The sequence below is a fragment of the Patiria miniata genome, unplaced genomic scaffold (assembly GCF_015706575.1).
Source record: "Patiria miniata isolate m_02_andy unplaced genomic scaffold, ASM1570657v1 HiC_scaffold_26, whole genome shotgun sequence".
NCBI lineage: Eukaryota > Metazoa > Echinodermata > Asteroidea > Valvatida > Asterinidae > Patiria > Patiria miniata.
In genome coordinates this window covers 5,893,468-5,915,858 of record NW_024037065.1, presented here as the reverse complement: position 1 = coordinate 5,915,858, position 22,391 = coordinate 5,893,468, and the positions used below count along the sequence as shown (strand labels likewise).

At 40.4% G+C, this 22,391-nt stretch overlaps 1 protein-coding gene across 1 annotated transcript; it reads left to right on the top strand.

Moving 5' to 3' along the window:
- Nucleotides 1-1,637: 1,637 nt before the first annotated feature.
- Nucleotides 1,638-16,498, top strand: LOC119733903 (MFS-type transporter SLC18B1-like). The gene is made up of 8 exons (XM_038207267.1): nucleotides 1,638-1,919; nucleotides 2,336-2,431; nucleotides 6,854-6,927; nucleotides 10,213-10,360; nucleotides 11,078-11,165; nucleotides 13,360-13,496; nucleotides 15,841-15,939; nucleotides 16,403-16,498. Exons 1-8 carry the CDS (start codon nucleotides 1,638-1,640, stop codon nucleotides 16,496-16,498), a joined length of 1,020 nt encoding a protein of 339 aa, XP_038063195.1.
- Nucleotides 16,499-22,391: the final 5,893 nt, after the last annotated feature.

The window sequence follows — 22,391 nt, the reverse complement described above, 5'->3', positions numbered from 1 at the left end:
TTCTATGGGAGACCCAAAATACTGCATTTCGAGATATTCTCGAAAGTGGAACCCCTTTAAAGTGGCTAATTTCAGCATAAGGCCTCATAGGAATAAGCCCATAACGAAAATGAAGAGTGCCCAGGAAGGTGATACTCAGGATGATGACATAAAAATATGTTTTATTTGTAGATTTTCTTGCTAAGACGGCGTTTTTTAGGAAAACCCAAAATACTGCATTTTGAGATATTCTCGAAAACGGAGCCTCTTTAAGTGGCTAATTAAAGCAGAAAACCTCATTGGAATGAGCCTTTACTGAAATAAAGAGTGCCCTAGCTGGTGAGTGATGACTAGGATAATGAAATAAAAATGTAAACTATTTCAACGTGTGCGGTACACTTTCTTTCAAAGACGACGTTTTATAGGATACCCAAAATACTGCATTTCGAGATACAGGTTTTGTATTTTTGAAAACGGAGCCCTTTAAGCGGCTAATTAAAGCAGAATGCCTAATGATAACAAGCCTTTACTAAGATTATTGTACCCTGGAAGACAATAATTATGGGATTATGAATCAAAACTGATTGTTTTTAAAAGAATTGCTGTCTTACATGAATGAAAAAATGAATGAATAAATAGTGTTAACGTTGTTCGTCGTTAGTTCGCATTCACAGTTTTGTGTTCCTATTATTTTGTTGCGTCCATTCGAGATATTTTCCTTTATAACAACTTTTTTATTAGGCTACTGTATATTATTAAAAAATTATAGCAAGTACTTGGATTTGAACGTGGGGTTTAAGTGTTACCATATTTTTTCCTTAAAAAAAAATAGAAATGTTTGTAAAAATACACATTTCTTTGAAAATGCGCGTAGTGTTGTAAAGAAGTGACGAATATGCAATGGATTTGTGATGCGAAAACGCGCGCACAGTCAAAATGTTATCTGACAAAGTGACGAATAAGACATTTTTACGTGGCGAATAAGCACAATGACGTTTATTGCTATCTCGCGAAGTGACGAACAAGTTTCACAGCAAAAATTAGACAAACCTTTAGTCTTACGAGCAAAAAACAAAGTAATAGATGTATTTTAACAATCAAATAACTACCTTGCATAAATTAAGAATGTACAAAAGGCGAAAGTAGCATCGAAAAGGGACACGTAAAAAGTGTTCAACTTCAAACGCGTTTTTCTCAGATTGCGTTTCCGCGTATTCGCGCGTATTCGTCGGTTCGTCAGATATGCGACGATTTGTTTATGTTGTTGTTTTACATGTTGGAAGTTGTGGGGAGTTTTGTTTAAAAAAAAAAAGTTTCACAAAAGGGATCGAGTAAGAGGCTGATTTGTTTGAAATTATTCTTAAGTATTACAATATGCTTCAGTCTGAGTAAACTCTGGCATCTAATATTTGAACCGAGCCGGCTTTATATGAGAATGCAGTTTGCCAGACAATACAGTTCATCTGTGTATGGCATGAACACCCTACAATTATAAATGGGGCCGATATGTTAAGAACTATGCAAAATATTATAACGTATACATGCACCAAATTGTTTTTGGACAGTTATTGTTTCTTTTCACTTCCCCCAAAGAATCTACGAATTGAATAATAATATATCACAGCACAACTCAGAACGAGGTGTTTCGTGAATAAAGCATGGCCGACCGCAGCCCATCAGAAGAGTCCAATCTAAATGCCCCGCCCATAGCCCCAAACGGCAACGATCAGGTCACGGAAAACAACCAATGGCAAGAGACATCACTCGATGTCACGCCCACAAATCCAAGCAACCCAGCTGCTGCAAGTGATGGTGATTCTGCTGCCGCTCCAAGGTCGAAGTTCACTTTTCACCAAAAGATCATCTTTCTCAGCGCAGGTTTGACTTCCTTCTCAACTTGGAGTTCCTATGCCATCATTTCAGTTTTCTTTGCGACAGAGGTGGGTAAAAACCGAACGTCAAAACAACGGTGGCGGCCGACTATTAAACTACAGGACAAAAGCAAGTTGACAATAAAAACAAATGGCGTCTTTGAGGCACACGCTTGGTGTCGCACTTTCCCCTTTTATAACAACGACGACCGATGAGGGCGCTGTCCAGCTAAAGTTTGTGGCTTACAAAAAAAACACAATTGTAATTCATGAACATGCAAGTTGTTGCTTTAATTCGTAACTTGCCTTTTTACAATCATGAATGTCAAGAAAAGGCAATTTGCTACATTGCTTCCATGGAAAACAAATATAAGCGTAGTCTTTACACTTGTGATATTTACCCAGAAAATGACGTCATTACATACAGCGCCATTATTCACCTTTAAACAAATGGTCATTTGTTATTTTTTTCACACGTTTCGCAGGCTGAAGCGAAAGGAATGTCGCAGACGGTCGTAGGACTTGTGTTTAGCTGCTACTTCATCGCGTCTGGTATAGGTGCACCGATCTGGGGCAAAGTTGTAAGACTTTTAGATTTGATTATACCTGTATATAACGTTTACCACTGCTCTTTGTTGGGTTTTGTCGTGGTTGCTTGCCTTCTTTCATTGTCGCTGGTGGTCAAAGATGGCCTGCCTAATGTCATTTTGTGTCCATCTCGCTGACTGACTGACTGACTCCCCGACTGACTCCCCGACTGACTGACTGACTCCCCCCCGACTGTAACTCGAGTGCTTGCCATTGCTATCGTATAGGATACCCCTCTACGCCATCGAATGGGATAATTCAGTTATAATGCACACACCAGGATATGACTTTTCCCACACACCTGTGATTTTCAAATCAGGAGGATTGCAATGTCGATTTGTCGAACTCCTCTTCTATTCTAATCTCAGCAGTTGTGACGGCTTAAAACAAAAGATATACAGAAAAACAGATTTATTAAGATTTAAGATTGATCATATTAATGTCCAATTATATGTATTGCATGTATTAATGATTTATTATTATAGTGATTGAAAGCAAATATTTATTTTGTGAAACAAATTATATTTACAAAAATATTAAATTATCAAAAATATGAAGTATTTCTTTCAAGAAATACAAACAAGTTCTCTGAACTGTTAGTCTTGTATATTCTTTTGAAAAATTGTAGCGCTTCTAGTATACTGTCAGCATTCTTATCTTCAGCGACTATGTCCATCAGGAAATCAACTTCTGGTGGGAGTGGGTCTGTTTCTCCTTCCTCCTGATTAAGGATGCCATCCTTGGCAATGGGCAGCAATGCCTCTAAAACAAGATCGAATGTCTTGTTTGTGGCTGGCTTCTCACCTCCTCCTGTATAAAACAACAACAACTTTAGAAAGTGGTCTAGGTTCATACTCATTTCAGGCATGAGAATGAATTGCAATGAAAAAATACATGAAATTTGTTCCAAAAGGGTAAAAATGTGTGCAATCAAGCCAAAAAAAACCCCAACACACCCATAACTGGCTAAAAATAAATTAAAGTGCAAAAATTTTGGCCAAAAAAACAAAAAACAAAAAAAAACAAAGCAAAACAAAAACAATTAATCCCTGTTTCAACAGAAAGAATCTCATGCCTGTCATAAGCATTTTCAGTCGGTTCTACTAAAATGCGTCAGCAAGCGTCAATAAGTGTCAACTGGCATCAACAAACTTCAACGGTCGTCAATCCAGCGTCAACAAATTTTGTAGAACTTAGAAGTTTTGGAAAATCTAAAACAGCTTTATAGTACAAATGGCAACAAAGAACACCTGCAGCATATATTTTAAAGTAAAAACTATTTCAAAAGTTGTTTTTTTTTCAACGCGAAACGTACGACGACCTGTCGAGTTTGTGTTGGCTGCCATTTTGTTTACGTGAAGCTAGCCATACTACACATGCCTGAAGTGTACAGAGCCATACTACGCATGCGTGAAGTGTACAGCGCCATCCAAACAAGATGGGGGGCAACACTCGACAAACTTGTCGTACATTTCGCGTTCAAAAAAAAGTTTTTAAATAATTTCAACTTGAATAGATTTGCAGAAGATGTTCTTTATTGCTTTTTCTACCATGTATTATAAAGCTACTTTTAATTTTCGAAAGCATAGGCTGTACAAATTTGTTGATGCTTGTTGACAATTACTGTTGATGCTTGTTGACGAATTTAGTAGGACCCTTTTTTCAGTTGTCGTTGAGATGATTGATGAAAAAAAGCAGTGTCAGATTTGCACATTCTTTCCTATAGGCTTATCTGACTTTTCATGTTGAACTAGTTCTAGGTCTTATAGCCTAACTAGAAATAACATAAAAATAATAAAATATTTAATAATAATAGGCCTAATGTTAGGCCTAATTAATAGGCTATTTTATAAAGTATAATATTTACCTGTTCTGTTCATGTCTCGGTGATACGTCCTTGCTTTCCTGGTCATATCCTGCCATTTCTTTCGTATTTTCTGGTAATCGCTGGGAATGCCTCCATTCTCAACAAGTACTTTCCCTGCCTCTTTCCAATAGTGGATCTTTTATACTTTTTCCACGTTTGCCTTTGATTTTTTGCCTTTGCAACTGCTTCCGAAGAGCTCATTCAAGTGCTCGTGCACATTACATGACATACTGGCACAGAACAGCGACTTCTTGGGTCCAGTTTTCAGACCGTTTCTTTTCCACATTTTCCAATGTGCTCCGTTCGTAATGTCTAATGACTCCGACTCTCAGTTCCTGCTGATTTCGTTCAGTTTTCGCGCGACAGAATCACTACGCCGATCCAAATAAACTCCCATAACAATCAATGCACTAAACTTACCATAAAATTGCAGGCAGATGAGAGCAGACGACATCAAAAGATGACACTTTTGGACAGCAAATTTCTTCCAATCATTTCAAGTTTTTCCCGCGTTTTGCAGACGTGTTGATTCCAACGACTATTTTGTGACTAAAACATTTTCAAACATAAATTGTTGTAGGTGAGAAAAGAATTAGGCTCGTCCAAGAAATGTATGTCAGTAAAACTGAAAATGCAATGCATCGCCCTTACGACGCGTTTACTGAAATTGTTTGCAGAACACGTCGCAGCTACGACGTGTCGCAGGGCTGCGACGCATCGTAAACCGTGCGACGCGTCTTAAGTTAAGAAGAGTTTAGTGAAATCGGGTGCTGCACCCGATTTCACGAAGCGCTGCGACGCGTCGCAACTCGAGTTACGACGTGTAACACGTCGCAACTCGCGACGCGTAAGTATCTTCCATTTCACGAAAGTTGCGATGTGTTTGAACGCGTCGCAAGTTCCTTGACAACGGCTTAAAACACGTCGCAAGTTACGACGTGTCTAGTGGTCATCGCAAAATAAGAAGAGTCATTTCTAAGCCAGTTTTATGCCACAAACATTACATTAACGAGATTATAATACCGAGGCAATGTGTGTAAAGTTGTAAATAGAAAATTCATTGAATTATGAATTAGACCGGAATATTAGAGTTGAAATTTCAAAGTAGCTATACAGTCCAATGAGAGCTTGTTTTCCTTCACAATTGCATCGCACGGCCGCCATTTTGTTTTACGTTTTAACAAATTTCGAGCTGAGATCCGACGACTTTTTGTTGAATATCAGACGACTATTTACTGTACGCTGACTAAAGACATAAAACAGTCACCGAGTTGTGCTATAAATACACCTACGACGCGTCGCACTTACGACGTGTTTAGTGAAATGGATCGTAGGACGCGTCGCAGCTGCGACGCATCGTAGAGATACGACGCGTCGCAGCGCTGCGATGCATCGTAAGTTACGAAGAGTTTGGTGAAATCGGGTGCTGGTCACTGATGCGTGTACCAGTCCAGTGAATGGTGTGTCCTGTACGTTGCCCGCGTATGGTCGCGGATATTGCTGACTTGTTGGCTAGCTACGACTGGGGCCAATTTCAAGGCGCTGCTATGCACAACAAATTGCTTAGCACAAAAAAGTCTGGCTTATAAAAGCAGGTTACCAGCCAAAACTATACGTGATGCATATTGCTCGTGATTAATATTTAGCTGTTGTTTGCTTAGCATGAAAATCACATGGAGTTTTGACTGATAACCTGCTGCTATAAGCCAGACTTTTTAGTGCTAAGCAATTTTTTTGTGCTTAGCAGCGCCGTAAAATTGGGCCCAGCTAGTGACACAGAGGATCCAATGTCGGCCCTCTCTGCTGACATGAAATAATTTCAAGAGTTGGACAATGGGTTTCGGGGACAAATCCAGTGCGGTCATGTAGGGTGGGAGCGTTCTCGAGTCATTCTTTGATGATTGGGATGGCTTTATCCACTGGGCATGGCACTCACATCACATGACACTTAACAATCTGTACGAAGCACCTTCATGTCCCTAACTTGGCCGCGCGAAATCCTGGGAGTTTCGGTTGTGATGCTCCGTGTTCCCAACCGAGGTGGATATGACACTGGAACTGTAGCTGCTAAGCAGAGGCACATTTAACCTATCCTAGATACGATGGGGCGAAGGGGGAATGTATCTTAGGTAAGCCGTAGAACCGAGGGGGGGGGGGGGTTCACAGATTGTAGGATAAACCGTCTTGTAGAGATTCTCGGAAATCTGCTTCAGTAATTTGTGACGTGTCATCGACTCTGAGGCGTGTGACACGCCATATGCGTGAGACTTGCTAGGTCGGCATGTCAACGTTTGTAACTGACTGACTAACGGACCGACTGACCGATCGACGGACCGACCGCCTTGATGATTTGTTGATCCCGCATCTAATAAGCCGATTCACGTACATCCAACCACAACCGCGATCAAGTTCATGCCGTAGTTCATGAAGTGTGGCACAGAGGTTCACGTGCCGTTGCCCACCTATGCAGTGGTCGCTGGTTTAGTGGATAATGTGACATAAAGGTAAATTAAGGTTATTGTTTACATTCATTTGTTTTCTTCCCCAGCTGCCACGTTTTGGCGCCCGTTTCGTATTTCTTGCGGGAGCTTTTGTCACCGGCGGTTGCAGCGTCCTGCTGGGGTACGTTTTAGCTGCTGGCATTGCTGCTTTCTGTTGCTTTACAAGATGTTTATTCATTCTATTGCAAATCAGGCCCCCTTTAAAAGAAAACCCCTCCTTGAAAGGAATAAGGAATACAGCGCTATAACACCACAATAACGAACATTTGGCTAATATATAACGAACATCCCCTTTGACTCTCTAAACATTAAATGTTATGATAACGCACAATAACAATAACGACCACTATTACGAATATGTTTTAATGGACCCCATAGTGTTCGTTTTGTCTTTGGCGTTGTACTGATGGGTGCATACCTATGTTCCCCAATACCTGTGTTCCCCAATACCTATGTTCCCCAATACCTATGTTCCCCAACCCTAACTCTAAACCTCATCCTAAGGATTTTGGAAAACATCGGTATTTGGGAACGTCGGGTAGACCCCGTACTGATATATGTAATGTATCATTTTCCCCTTTAAACTCTTTATTGGGTTTTGAGAACGATTAACTGAAGAGATACATGTATATTTTGCTGGTCCCAGGGGGGCCGGCTTACACTCCCCTTCCAACCTGACTGTCCAAAAACAGACTCACTCACTGACTATCACTTGTGAATTAAACCTTCTTAAAGAGGTTGTGGAATGCTCGAAGACATTTCCGTCATTTTTCGGGTATATGTAGCCTAGGGTGTGATGAAATAAAAACGACTATTGTTTCTGTCATGAAATGAATACAAAAGGTACTTTTGAGAGCTGTTTCGACCCGAACTTGCAATTTGTGTAAAAGTCGTCGCTGGGGGCAGCAAACAAAACATAGTAAATCGTGACGTAATAAACAGGACTCCCGATGCAGCGTAGTTCCAGCGAAACTTTTTGCAAATCACTCCGCGCAACGACATGACTCTGTTTACAATTACACTGAGGGACATTTTGTATGGGCAGCCACATGCTCCATAAATTCAACCGTAGTTGGCAACATCTTTTACCCCCGAAATTCTAATGGGCAAGTTCAGAATTTAATAGGAAGATATCTCCATTGACTTTTTGGTACTTTCTATTGATTATTCAGTGTTTTGATAGTTACACATCATTTCATTTATAGATCGGGGATCATTCTTTTGTGTTTGCCCTAACGGCCAACCATAGTAAGAAATGTCTGCGTTACATCAACATCGTTCGATCGTTCACGATCACATGCACATCGCATCACCGTGACACGCGCTATGTAAAGCTGGCTGGAAATTCACGGGTGTACTTGTGCCGCTGGCCCGGCCGCTGGGACCGTAGATTTTGACACCGGTAAACGGTGTTGGAATTTCAAAATAATTCGTTGTTGATACGTGTACGGGTAGCAAACGCACTAGGCCAAGGCAAACCTATGCCTATACTTGTGTCAGTCGCTGGCTGTAATCACACCACATTTAGTTTGCAATAAATTTCCAGCTTTCCCTTCCGGCGGGGTGTCAGCATGGAGGAATAAGAATCCTCCGTAGCCATGCAGTTTGTCCGAAGAGTACCGTGCGAAACACGAGATCGGATTTCAGCCAAATTAACGGATAGAGCGCTGATCATGCACTGTACATTTTGTACGGCAAGAGTCTTCTTTTCTCAAGAGATTTGTTGAAATTGGACAAGAAATAATAGAGATATGATTTGTCAATGATTTATAGGGAAGACTGTTTTGGACCAAATTTTGTCCATTGCCAATCTTGAAGAACCGTAGACCCGTTCAAATGTATCCTCGACCCTCCATTATCTGCGCAGCATACGCGCACGCGTTGTCACACACAAATTGAAGGTAAATGCGTAGAAAAAGGACCGCGTAGTTTTCCTTACGTTAGTGCTGATTAATGTGACAGGCCTCCATTTTCCCTAGAACTTCTTTTGATCGAATGACAAATTCTCTGCCACTGGAATTTCTTGAATAAAGTCTTAATTAGGTACTGAAAATAATGAAAGTGCTCGTTAAATTTCGGGACCAGTGAATTTTGTTTTCAACCGGTATCCCGAAAATGTCGTTAAGTCCAGAGATTTTTGTTTTATGAACGGAGCATGACTATGATTTATGAATTGTACTTTTTTTTGTAGCCACGTTTACAGGTCGAGGTGAAGCGGTAGTCCCATGGTCTTCTGGCGTTGTTTTACGGCTTTTTTTTTGGTAAACAATAAAGTTAACAATTTCAAAATTCAAGTAAATTCGTAATTATCGTTTCAGGATGTTAAAACAAGGGTTAAAATGCACAAGGAAAGAAAAGAGAAGAGGACTATTTTTTTTGTGGCGAACGTATACATAAAAAGCACCAGGCAACGCAAGGAACTTGACCGGGGCCCGCGACGCTGCTAACCGTACAACATTAGTTCTGGACACGGTCGACCACATCCACTGCCGTGATGCGTTATGCGTGCCGTACGCGTATAATTCGAAAACAACCTGACGATTTGTCGTCTCTTTGGACTGAATATTCACAAGAATAACGAGATTGTCTGTAAATCACGAAGAAAGTTGCGATAGGACTGTTGATGCTCATCTAAAAATGTTATCATGAACATAATACTTTGACTGAGTCCTTGGATAAAACGCAGCTGTTTTTTTTCACGCAAACGTCGCAGACCTACCACTCATCAGAGCCGCGTTGCCTGGCGTTTTCAGCTGGCCAGTTGCAGTATCCGTGTTTTCGCTGGTCTCTTTTTCGGGCAGTTGGGGCTCAAATTTATACGGAAGAACAGCTCAGAGGTCACCGTGTCCTTGTTCAATACTCATCCAAAAATTAAGCAATGGGAAGGAATATCAATCTCCGCGAGTCTTTTACAAAATGTTTTTTCACTGCTTGACTGCGAGTCACACGTGCGGACGGGGCGGGTTGGGCAGCAGTAAACAGTCGTTGTATAAACGAGTCCTGTTTATTACGTCACGCTTTTTCTGATTTTACGAAGAGCCCGACGACTGTTGATTTCAATTATGCGCTCGCCGACCAACAAAATACTCGATGAATTTCAGTTTTATAAACATATAAACGCACATTAGAAAAGATGGGAGTTTGTCATTATGATATAATTATATGGGTCTACTCTACAATATAAAATATAAAAAAACAAAACGATTTTCAGCATTCCACAACCTCTTTAAGTCTAATTGTGGCCTAAACGTTTGAAATGTGCACGATTACCCCATATGCAAATGAAAGGGTTAAATCCGGCTTATCATAACACGTGTAGGCCACACTCATGCAAAAAAAATAGGTGAATATATTAAAGCCTGTCAGTGAATATATTAAAAGCCAAGTCATTTTCTTCTTCTTGCAGCTTCGTTGTGGATATGCCTACATTGGCAACCTTTACAGGTTTCACTTTTGCCATACGGACCCTAGAAGGCCTTGGATCGTCCGCCTGCAATACTGCTATAGGTGCCATTCTCACCTACACCTTCAAGGATAAGGTCGGCGTTGCAACAGTAAGTACATATTTTACTAAGGAATAATAACACATGTAGACGGTGTTTTCGAAAAACGGGGGTCCGGCTTCGGCTAACTTACTGAAAGAAGTTTGTCTATCTAGCCAAATGGAAACATACCAACGGCTTTGCTTCATCTCGTAGGGTTTGATTTGTTGCAAATTGTGGACCGATTATGAGCCGCAGTCCTCCAAAGACAAGGGGCCTTAAGTTCCACAGTGTGACAGCTGAAGACGAAGCCGAGGTTTTAAAACTCCCAATTGTCTGTTGTTTTTGGTGCAGTAATCATGACCACTTACCTTACAGTAAGCATGCGTTTTCCTTTCTGTCTTCTCTCAATGTTTTGTACAACTTAGAGCTTGATGGAAACTGTCACCGGGACGTCGTTTACAATTGCACCAGTAATAGGCGGACTCTTATATCATGTAAGTATTATCAATCAAGTATTGTAACTCAACTCTAAAAAACAAAACAAGTACAATTGTATACATCTCGAGAGATTTTGATTAATCCCTTCCCATCCCCCACCCACCTCACCAACAAGCCATTCCAGCCCCGCCCCTTCTGCCCCCTCATGACCACATCCATGCCCACGCCCTGATGACTTATCAAACTCCATGTTGTGCATCAATGGAAGTGGCCATTCGTGAACCCATCTGTGAATTCATTCCTCTTTAATATTCACCACTGATAACAGACGCATTTGTTTCTGAACAGGCCGGCGGTTTTAAGCTCCCGTTCCTTGTAAATGGCGGGTTTGTCTGGGCTTGTGTTGCTGTCAATTACTTTTTGATGCCGAAGATTGGTAAGATTGATTCAAAAAGAATTATTTTTCTTCACAAACACAATGTCCTCATACGGATCAAGTGACTATCAGGGGTTGTTGTGAGCAGTTTATTAGCCTGTCGCTACGCTCAGAACCACGCCCATGACCACACCCACGACTATGCCAATGACTACGCCCACGATCACGACCATGCCGATGACAACACCCACGACAACACCAACTTAAACACGCCCGAAGCCTCCTGACCGTCACCGTTTTCACGAAGAGCCACACATGTCAAAATTACCATTTTTTCGATTTCGATTTTTTTTCAATATTTTGCTTTAAAACAATGTTCTTAACCATAATGTAAGCAAAACATCATTGATTTCCAAGTAACATTAATGTTGCAAGGGGCAGAAATCTCGATAAATGCATTTTGCGTTTTGTCGAAGAGCCACATACATTTTGGCCCCTTGAACGTGTACAAAACCTATTGCACGGAAATACGTAAAAGTAGGTCAACTGAGATTTCCGTTTTCACGAAGAGCCACATAATATCTTTGTTACATTTTCAGCTGCGCGCGCGTACTCACGCGCGCCTATGGAAATTCACGTTAAACAGAAATGGCCAAAATGTCGGAAACCTAAATTTTCGTTTTTACGAAGAGCCGCATAATAAGTTTTACAATAATTGCTGTATTAGGTATAATTACTGGGTTCACGTAAAAAGTCAGCTCTCATACAATCGTGTGATGGTTTCCTTGCTGCACAAAATTGTTTCAAAGTGGTCTTTTATGCAGTTTTAAAATATGAAAAAATTTGTTTTGCGTTTACCTCGAAAACGGTTTTTCTTCCAAATCAACATACGTTGTGGTGTCTCCATATTAATGACTCACCACATCGACACATATAGCAGAAATTACTGTTGAGTCAGGTTGCACACGAAAGCATAATAGAGCCTGAAAGTTGACCCCTGGTGGCACGCTTCCGGACCCTCGAATAGGAAAATTAGCGTGTAAAAGTCGGAGTTTTAAAAATTACTTTTGGAACATTGATTTTTAAGAAGATCACCCTCGGAAATGGCCTTTATATTGTTACTAGCATCTCAATGTGTGGAAACCGAAAAAATCACTTGACGTAAAAGAGAAATATGGTACCAAAAATTGATCCCTCACTTTCGAAAATCCAACATACATGAGGACTATTGGAACTCGGAGCACTCGTACAAAGATAAACATTTATGAAATAATTTTGTGGCGGTCATTGGGTAAAAACTGAAAATTAAATAGGAGACAAAGATGTCTTTTGGGACACACATCTTTTTTTAATAAACTTGAAGAACTAATTTACCCTTGAAGAAATAATTAACCCTAACTCCCTAGGCCTTTTTTGCTAGGATGTAGCCTCAATCCTGCAAAATCCTCCAATTGGCCTCATAAAAAAATAGCATATATCCTCAATCCTGCAAATTCCTCCATTGTTTCTTGAATATGGTCCGTGGAGGGGTGACCACAGCCTGAATCCTGCAAAATCCTGCGGCATTGGCTGTCAATATGTTGAGGCTTGGCCAGTGACATCTTGGAGCAGTACAGAGGATTTCAAGCATAATCCAAGCCTATATTTATGCATGGCTGAGCAAAAACAACGCAAGGTACGGCCCAAGACCCTGACAAAGTGCATCCTACGAAATCAGTAACGCACTTTTGCCGTGTAACTTCAATCCTCCAAATTCCTCCACTTTGGCAAAGAGGATTTTGAAGGATTCAGGGCGACCGTTGATAAGAACTTAAGCAAACCCAACGTAATCTATATCCATCGGTATAGGTAGGTAAATCTTCGCGTCGCAATCATTTTCGTTCCAAGTAAAGGGATGTGACAACAAACGTAAGCGAAAAAGGAGTCCTATAGGTACGGAAATCCAGATATAAAAGGTTGTAAGTAAAATTCGTTTTTACTCATCTCCAACTCATTTGTCATCATTTTGTTGTGGAATGCCACGATAAAATTTCAGCATGAACGTTTCTTGCGGTGATTACGGTTGGAAATCATTGTCAAAAATTATAGCAAGAGAAATGGCAACCCCATGTACACTGTCCATAGAAGGGTCGCGGAGGGTCCAGAAGCTTAAAGAGAAAATGGCTTACTTTCAGGCTCTGTTATCGTTTTTTTTAAACAGAGTGTTATTGCTGCTCCAATTATGTTATCAAGACAAAATAATTTCTTTGGAAAGGGGGCCAACATGAGGAAACCGGGCCTATGATTGAAGTTATGAAGCTGCCAGCTGTCTGGGTAGTCTTACTTGCCAGTTCTTTCAGCTTTCTTGCGTACTCTGCATTGGACCCAGTGCTGGCACTTCATCTTAAGCAGGTATGTCGCCATGGTGACACTGATCGCAGAACCAAATAATGACGTCTTATGATTCACCAAGAAACACGCGGGGAGCATGCTTAAAGGCAGAGTACATCATTTGCAGCGATCCAAAAAGTTACTGACAAAATTATTGTTGAAAACAAATTTTGGTTTAAAGATGCACTGGTACTTGTCATTTCCAACGACGCGTCTAAAGACGCATTTTTGGAAATGTCCGTTAGTAGTTCGTTTTTAATTCGGCAAAGCTGTGAATGAGTGCGTACAAGTGTTGACACGATGCACACGCGCGCGATTGCTATTATTTTGTCAGTTCAGAGCTTGACATCGCCTATAGCTGCAATCGACTGACTGAGAACGCGGCTTGCCCCGGACGCTGATTCGCGCGCAATTCAAAACATGACTCGGCAAGTTTTTTCGAGATCGTTGAATCGTTTTCTCGGAATTTACAGCATTCACTGAGCTGACTTCATTGGGTTAGTTGTTAAGCACCCTTCTTTAGAGTTTGAGCACTTTAGTTGCTTCAAACGAAAAAAAAAAGGCACAAAATGACAAATGATGTACTCTACCTTTCATGATCAAGTAAACTTGATTCCTCGATCCTGATTGGTCGATCCATGGCAACAAGCCGTGCTACATAATAACCGTGTTACGGCCACGGTCCATACTGCACTTCGCATATTGCACTATTAAGATGCACGCGCCGTTCCGTACAAGAAGCATGTGTGATAGGCAACCTCGTCCCCAGGGTGTCGAGCAGTACGCGCCCATCACTACCTGCTCTCTCACCCTGGTATTGGATCATTTGCATGTGCAAGATTTTTGAACACGTATGCAAATGAGGAATAGTTTGGTGCCTGCATGTGCGTTACATTAGCGTTTGTTTTTGTATGCGGTGTCTGGGGTAAAAACAGAGTCAATTTGTCGCAGCAAGAGCATGGCGTGAGTTACGAAAACACATTTGTTTTTCATTTAAACTGTTACGATCCTATCGAGACAAAATAGAGTATTACATCTCTTATTAATATAAACAATATTGGAAAGGAAATGATCGCGCAAACACGTACTGCACGTTGTGAATAAAAAAAAACCAAGTACACGATAACAATCCATTACTATCCAATTGCGGTATCGAATCAGGATACAGGAAGATAGTTTCCTATCCAGGGCTTACTATTGAAAATGCGGTTGGAAAAAAAGTAAGCACTGGGGACGAGGTTGGTGTTTTAGGATAACCGCTGAAGAGATCGTGCACAGCCATAGAGCCATATTGTTGGTAGAGTACATCATTTTGTGACGGACATAAGCGCTGTATTTAGAAGTCAATATTATTATAAAATAATTATTATTAGTATGGTTTCCTTTCAACCAGATGTTTGAAATAGGTTAAGTAAACAGTCCAAAACATAACATTTTCGGGGATTTCAGGACGCAGTGCTTCTTTAAAACAACTGGATGCAAGGGGTTTTTTTTTATTAGCAACGCGCACCAGCAGTTTGAAACGGAAAATAAAATACGAGGGAAAAATGGACAAAACGTCGAAAGAAATATCCAGCTTGATAACCCATTTTGAATTTTGTTGGAGAAATAACTTAATACTGTTAAAAAAATACTTTTCTGGACATACAAATACACTTTTGCATACAAACCAACAAAAGTGAAGGTGCGCGTAACGCAACTTTTGCCCCACGCGCTATCAAATCGTGACAGTTTTCAAGAAGAGGCGAATCTAGTATTTCAATGTCTGAACAAACATTCCAGAGAATTGCATTTAAAGTTGGTCCTTTTTTCATTTGACAATTTGAAACCTAAAGATGCATAAAATATGCAAGATTTAGGTATCAGAGGAAAGAAGAGATCATAATCTTCTGAAATAAAGCAAACTTTAAGAAAAACAGGTGATTACTTTTGCAGAATTAATCAATTAAGAGAAGTGGCTGTTCGTGAAAACGAAAAAAAAGAGACCAATTAGCAAATTCGTCCATTTATTCCTCGTATTTATTTTCTGTTCTAAAATGATGGTGCGCGTTGCTAAAAAACCCAATGCATTCAGTTTTTAAGTGCTATATGCTTCAGAATTAGAACAGGGTACATGTGTAGCCCCTAGCCTTCATCAACTTACAAAATGATGATCATTTTAAACGTCTTTTTCTCGTACTTGTTGCGTTGGTTTAGTGATTGGTTTATGGGGCGGGGCTTTATTGCAAGCATTGGGAGCTCAATGTGCCTAACGGCCCGAACATGGGATGCTCTAAAAGCATCATATTTTGAACGCGAACAAGATACCTGTGCTTTGCTATAACGCTGTGTCCAGTTTACTTTTTGGTATTATTGTTCTCCGTAGCTTGGTTATAGTGTCACTGGCATCAGTCTGGTGTTTGCAGGTTGGGGCGCTGCGTACGCTGTGACTGCTACCCTCTGGGGCTACATTGTCGATAAAAAGGTGATTTACATACATTTACGTCGGTGACAAATCATAAATATCTTTGTCATCGTTCTGTTTTCAATATTTATTCATCTGTAAAAAAATCAACTTAGAGGCATTATGATGAATTGCACTTTCCCAAAAAGTAACCTACCGAATAATTATCAAACAATTACCAAAATAAACGATTGTACTGGCACTAAACATTTCTGGAAACGTTTCCGTCTTGCTTTATAATGTCCAACTATCAGTCAAGTGACTGGATTTTTTGGGGGTATTTTTTTAAGCCAAGAGTGCCATGGACGAAATCGTGTTTCGTGGACAAAAGGTTGTGAATGGGTTCTCACTGTTTTCTGTTATCTTAAAGTGTAATATCTTTCAGCTGAAACCTTAACGGGTTACGTTTTGAACGTTCTAGTAATTTTCAAAAAACAGAAAAAGAATAACAACTTTCTTTCATTGTCTACCTTTACGTATACAGGGGATCTCAAGAATCCTAATGGTTATGGGAGTGTTTGCTTCTGCAATAGGTTTCATCTTAATTGGGCCCTCTCCGTTCTTCAATATTCCCCCGTGAGTAAAGTTAGTTTTTTCCTAACGGCTTCATTTGATTAAAAAAATGTACAGTCCAGTGAGTGACTGTAACAAAGTTGAGTTTTATTTTTGCTGGTCCCAGACAAAAGTCATCTTTGAACCTGACTGTCTGACTGACTGACTCACTCATTGTCACTTGTAACTTACACGAGGTGTCGGCTAGTGAGGACAGTCTGTTTGGTGCATGTGAAGCTGGACAAACGTGTTCGTGCAGCTTTCTCTCCTTTTCTCATTTTTGTGGGCAACATATTCACTCCTTGCCTCCAATTTTCCATTGGGCAGCTGTCTACATCTCCTAGATAACACAAGGCAACTTTTATATAGCACCATGACTGGATGATTGCATACGTAGCGCCCATATATCAGAAAGGTGGTTGCAGTGTACCAATTACCGACCAGTATCGCTCACAACAATGCATGTAAAATCCTTGAGTATATCATCTTCAGCCATACGATGGGCCATTATGATACTCGTGAGGTCTTAATCGAAAGTCAACATGGCTTCCGCCATGGCCGCTCTTGTGAATTACAGCTTATCATCGTAGCCAATGATTTTGCAAAAGCCCGGGATGACAGAAAGTAAACAAACTCCATTACCTTTGACTTCTCCAAGGCTTTTGATCGAGTACCCCACCAAAGGCTCCTACTTAAATCACAACACTCTGGAGTTTGAGGCCTCTCTTGAAGAGGCTCAACAACTTCTTTACCAAAATATCTCAACGAGTTTTGCTGGAAGGCGAAGCCTCGGAGAGTCCGGTCAATTTACGATTTGATTTGGAAGAAATTGCAATAGAAACCATTTAATTGTCAACCAACTTTAAATAAATACACAGAATATGTGAACTAGAACAATACAGTCGAACACCTTGATAACAAGGTCCTTGGGACTTTACAAATTACCTTGTTATAACAGGTACCTTGTAATAACAGTATTGGAAAACAAAGAAAAACAAAGACTTGGGACCAAAAATTTTACTTGTTATAAGCAGGATGTAGTATTAACAGTGCTCTTCTTATCAGGGTTCGAATGTAGAACAAGAACATGTGAAAACTCTATTTTTTATGGAGTGGTAAGGTGTTTTTAAAGCTCTTTTTGAAAATAAAATTTGAGTTGTTTGTACCTGAACTATGGAGGGCACCCTTCAGTTCAGACTTCGTCTGGTGACTTTCCTCAAATTTACCTACATCGTAATATTCATACGATGGAATTTGCGCCGGGTTGATGTAAATCAATATTAGGTTTGTTTGCCCTTCACCGACGCATGAACACTGTATTCTCAGTGTGTTACCTCCCGAGGTTAAAGTTGGGAAAATACTCGGGTGAGACTCGAACCCACGACCTCTTGCTTTCCAATGCAGACGTCTTACCACTCGACCACCGAGCTTCAGGATCGGTATAGATTGGTTCTAATTTGATGTACATAGTACCGCATTGCGGTAAGACGTCTGCACCAGAAAGCAGGAAATGGTGAGTTCGAGTCCCACCCGAGTTATTTTTTTTCTCAAACTTTTACTCGGGAGGTAACACACTGAGTATACAGTGTCTATATATGTAAGGGCACAAAACCTAAATTTTGATTTACATTGTAACAGGTAATGCATAGGATTTGTGACCATATTCGTCACCGTCACCACGAAGTGACACTAACATAAAAAAAAATCAATATTTTACGATTTCGATTTTTTTCCTGATTTGTGATTAATTACACATAATCTATCACCTCAAGAAGTTACTATAAACACATAGTTAATTAGTTTTGTCAAAACATTATTTAACATTAATGAACGTTTGCAACTTAATGGGTCAAAACCGGAAAATGCGTTTTCACGAAGTGTACTATACCATTCTTTTGCATGTAAACTGCCTGCACACTACGCGTCAAAAACGGGTTTTGCGTTTTCACGAAAAAACACAAATGTCACGTGATACGCGCGACTCACTTCTGGCGTCATCACGAAGTAGCGCTAACCCATTAGCTAATACACATGGTTAGCGTCACTTCGTGAAAACTCGAACAGCGCGTATTCTGATTTTAGAGTTTTTACGAAGTGACGTTAAGGTTAATTAGTTGATAACTCATTAATATTATTTGTTTTCAATAAAAATCATACATAAACGTGACATTCAAGATTCCAGCTTTCAGACAATGTAAAAAAATATGAATTTTGAGGCTAATACAATGTTCAGATCACCGTTTCAAAACATCACCAACTTAAATCGCTTGTATCTCGACTGCGACAGACGAAGCACCATCGGTAACTTGGAAAAGTATCATTTCACGTGATAAGGAGTTTATTTTTGCTGTCTAATATAAATAATATGAGTTAATTATACACAAAAAGCAGTATGGTGATGTGATTTGGTTAAAATTTAGGCCTTTGACGGAATATCTTCCTTTCTTAATCAGGATTTCACCGGGCAGAATGTGTGTACACCAGTGGACAAGTGTGTTTTTGTAATGAGCTACACGAAACGCTTGTGAATTGTATGACAGGAATAATGGCTAGCGCTGGCGGAAGCACTGGACGATTTGCTTATTGTCAGAGCAGGCCAAAGTGAACATACTGAATTTCGCCTCAAGACTTGAACATTTACTGCAATCTGAATTGTGTAGAAAAGTACAATAAAATTAAGGCTTATGCTCGATATCCAAATATATTTATCTTCATTTCGGCTTTTTTAGGTTGTACAAATTTCTAACAAATAAGGTTGTGCCAATAAACTCAATTTCTCCACGAATTCTGAATTTCGGATTTATACCCCACATAAAACGACAATATAGGAAATAAGTAAGATTGGACTGAGAGGCCATGCCTTTTTTTTAACTATGCCGATGCAATGATCTCACGGGAACGAAAGATTTACTGTGCTGCAATACTGTTCAATAAATTGGTGGATAATAATTAAGGTAGTAAAATGAAATCCAAATTATTCTTAAGAAACCCCCTCTACCCTAAATTTTGGCGCGGCAACTTCCCGGCAAGGTAAAAATCAGAACGATTTCGGTAAATAGGTTGACAGGAAAAAGCCTTCTGTTTTGATCAGTCGTGTTTCCCGACGTTTCCAGTGTGATGTGAACGGATATGCTGACGGGCAACAGACGCTGATCATGAAACATTGTCACAGTGCAAAGGACAGTTTACGTGTGAACCGTTACAAAAAATCAGTCAAGAAAAGGCAAGTAAAACAACCTTTCCACTCCCTGGATAAAAGTAGGGAATTTTTTGGGGGTATGTTAACGTGATTTTTCCTTCGTGTGATAGTGTTAAAATAAATTATTTTGCAATTACTTCTAGGTCAAAGCTGTTTTGTTGTAAATTGACCGGACTCGGCGTCATATTCTTTCTGAAGTGCCCCAAGGCACGGTTCTATACATGTATAGGGTAACTGCTATTCCCAACATTCATCAACGACATATCAGACTCCGTCACATCGTCTTCGCGCCTATTCGCCGATGATTTCATGTACTGGTCTATAAAGACCGTAGATGACTGCAGAGCTCTTCTGGAAGATCTTAATACGCTGCGCTCCTGGACAACCAAGTGGCAGAAGAAGTTCAATTCAGACAATTGCCATGTGATGCAAGTCTCCCAACGCATAAACAACATAATTATGTAGGCTTTGACTATCACCTTGGTGATGACACAATAGGACGTCAGTTAAACGAATATCCACACCTTTCACATCCACAACTTTCACATCCAAGTTCTCATGGAAGACGCACATATCAAACATCACCTTGAAAGCCAACCGGGTCCTAGGGTATATTAAAAGGAATATGAAGCATTGCAACCCACGGTTGAAACACCAAGCTAACATTTCTCTGGTCAGGCTACATCTAGAATATTGCACCACTGTTTGAAATCCCCAACACCAAACTACACTATCAACCAGGTTGAAGCCATTCAGAATAGAGCAACTAGATTTGTGCAGAACATCTACTAACGTACTGAAGTGTGAATGCAATGCTGCTGAATCTGCAGTGGGCTTCACTTCAATCAAGACGGGAAGCACCCATCAAAAACATGCTGTACAAGATATCACACAACCTCACTGCAATGAGCAAAGATGACAGATACCAGACCAAGAAACTACCATCCGGCAAGATACCAACTTCTCACAACCCATTCATCTCTAAGGACATCTACAATTTCTTATTCCTGCCTACAGCAGTCTGACTCTCAGAATGCCCATCTTGTAGACGTCATCACTAGCTCCGTCTGTGGACGTCTTTAAGGCACACATCTCTGCCCGCTAGCTCCAAGATTGGAGTTGTTTCGCCCACTTAACTTGTCTTTTGCACAAGCTTCCCCCTGCTTCACATGCACCTAATTAAGCTTCACCTCAGCGTTAACAGTCAAAAGTGAACTCTGCTGAGTACAGGCGTAGATGTAGATGTAGATGCATCGTACCAGATTAACCAGTGACTCAATGAGTGGGCTAAATCCGGTCCACTTTGTAGACCAGATGCTTGAAAAGACTTTCATTGAACAGGCGTTCTGTATCAACTTGTATAGAATTTTCGGTGCTCTGGGACCAGCTTTACTAAACTCATCTTGTTTTGTTTTTATCAGAAGCATGACTTTAATTGGTGTTGCCTTGCCCGTCACCTCCTGTGTGATATCCATGGTCTCTGTTCCATCAATGCCAGATATTCTCATCACAACAAAGTAAGTTTTTAGTTTGTAATGTGTAACTGCATTAATTTTTCTGGTGTAATTTTAAAGTTTTTAGTTCTCTAAGAAATAAAGACTTACTTGAATTCACAAACAACAAAAGTACAAAGCATCTCCTCATGTGTATCACAGGGGAACAAAAAACCTGTCTTTTACCCCAGAGTCATATCCCAGCTGGTTCCGGTCTTGTACAAGCTTGTTTACCTCTGATCGGGGGTGTCCCGTCAAGGCTTTAATCCTGTCCATCCATCTTGCTTTTGGACGTCCGGGTCTACGAGAACCTTCGATTTTGCCTTAAATTAGCATGCTTCGATGTTAATAATTCACAAGTAATTTTTATCTTTGTCAATATGCTCAACTAATCGCTGGGGTATCCTTTTAATAGTTTCTACAATCTGTAGAGAGAAAAAAATATATAATATAATATTGTTAAAAAAGTTACGTAGATATTTGTATATCCTGTTCTTCACTTCATCTTTGTCATACAGATGGTATGGTATCCCTGAAAATCTAGGACTGAATGGTGTTGTATCCGGTCTATGGTTTGCGTCATTGTCATTGGGGTAAGTTAAATGCTGCATGTAACTGCATCTGTTTGTATCAGCTGGTAATTGGATTGCTGTTTGTTTTGCCGGCATGGGCGTCGCGAGGGGGGGGGGGGGGGCAAGGGGGGGCACTTGCCCCCCCCCCTGGAAAAGCAAAAAAAAAAAAAAGAAATAGAAAAAAGGAAGGGAAAAAAAAAGAAAAAGAAAAGAAAAAGAGGCGCGAAGACAAAGTGGTGTAAATTTAATGAGTTGGGGGGGGGGCAAAATGTCCCTGCCCCCCTCTAAAACTGATAAATCGAGAATGTTGAGAAATACAAGCATTTTTTGACAAAATTTTTTTTTTGCCCCCCTCTAGAAAAAATCGTGGCGACCCCCATGTTTGCCGGTGCTGCACTGGTGCCGGTGTAGCATGAATTTAGGTTTTATGAAATACGGACTCATTGATGGTATTGCGCATGCTCATGCATAGATAATTACGAGAGGGACTGGTCACGTGAGAGGGTTTAACCAATAAAAGAGAAAAAGAGTCCGATTTTCATACAAGTCCGATTTTCATATGACACCAGTGCTACGCTGTTGCAACTGTGCATGTTGTTGCTGCTGCGCATGTTGTTGCTGCTGCAAATGCTGCACATGCTGTTGCTGCTGTTACCG

What these genes read in the sequence shown, in the direction of transcription:
- LOC119733903 (XM_038207267.1), top strand. Translation starts at nt 1,638, where the DNA reads ATGGCCGACCGCAGCCCATCAGAAGAGTCCAATCTAAATGCCCCGCCC. An exon ending in CACCGATCTGGGGCAAAGTT is followed by an intron (nt 2,432 to 6,853) that starts GTAAGACTTTTA and finishes TTTCTTCCCCAG; the next exon opens with CTGCCACGTTTTGGCGCCCG. An exon ending in GCTACATTGTCGATAAAAAG is followed by an intron (nt 15,940 to 16,402) that starts GTGATTTACATA and finishes TTACGTATACAG; the next exon opens with GGGATCTCAAGAATCCTAAT.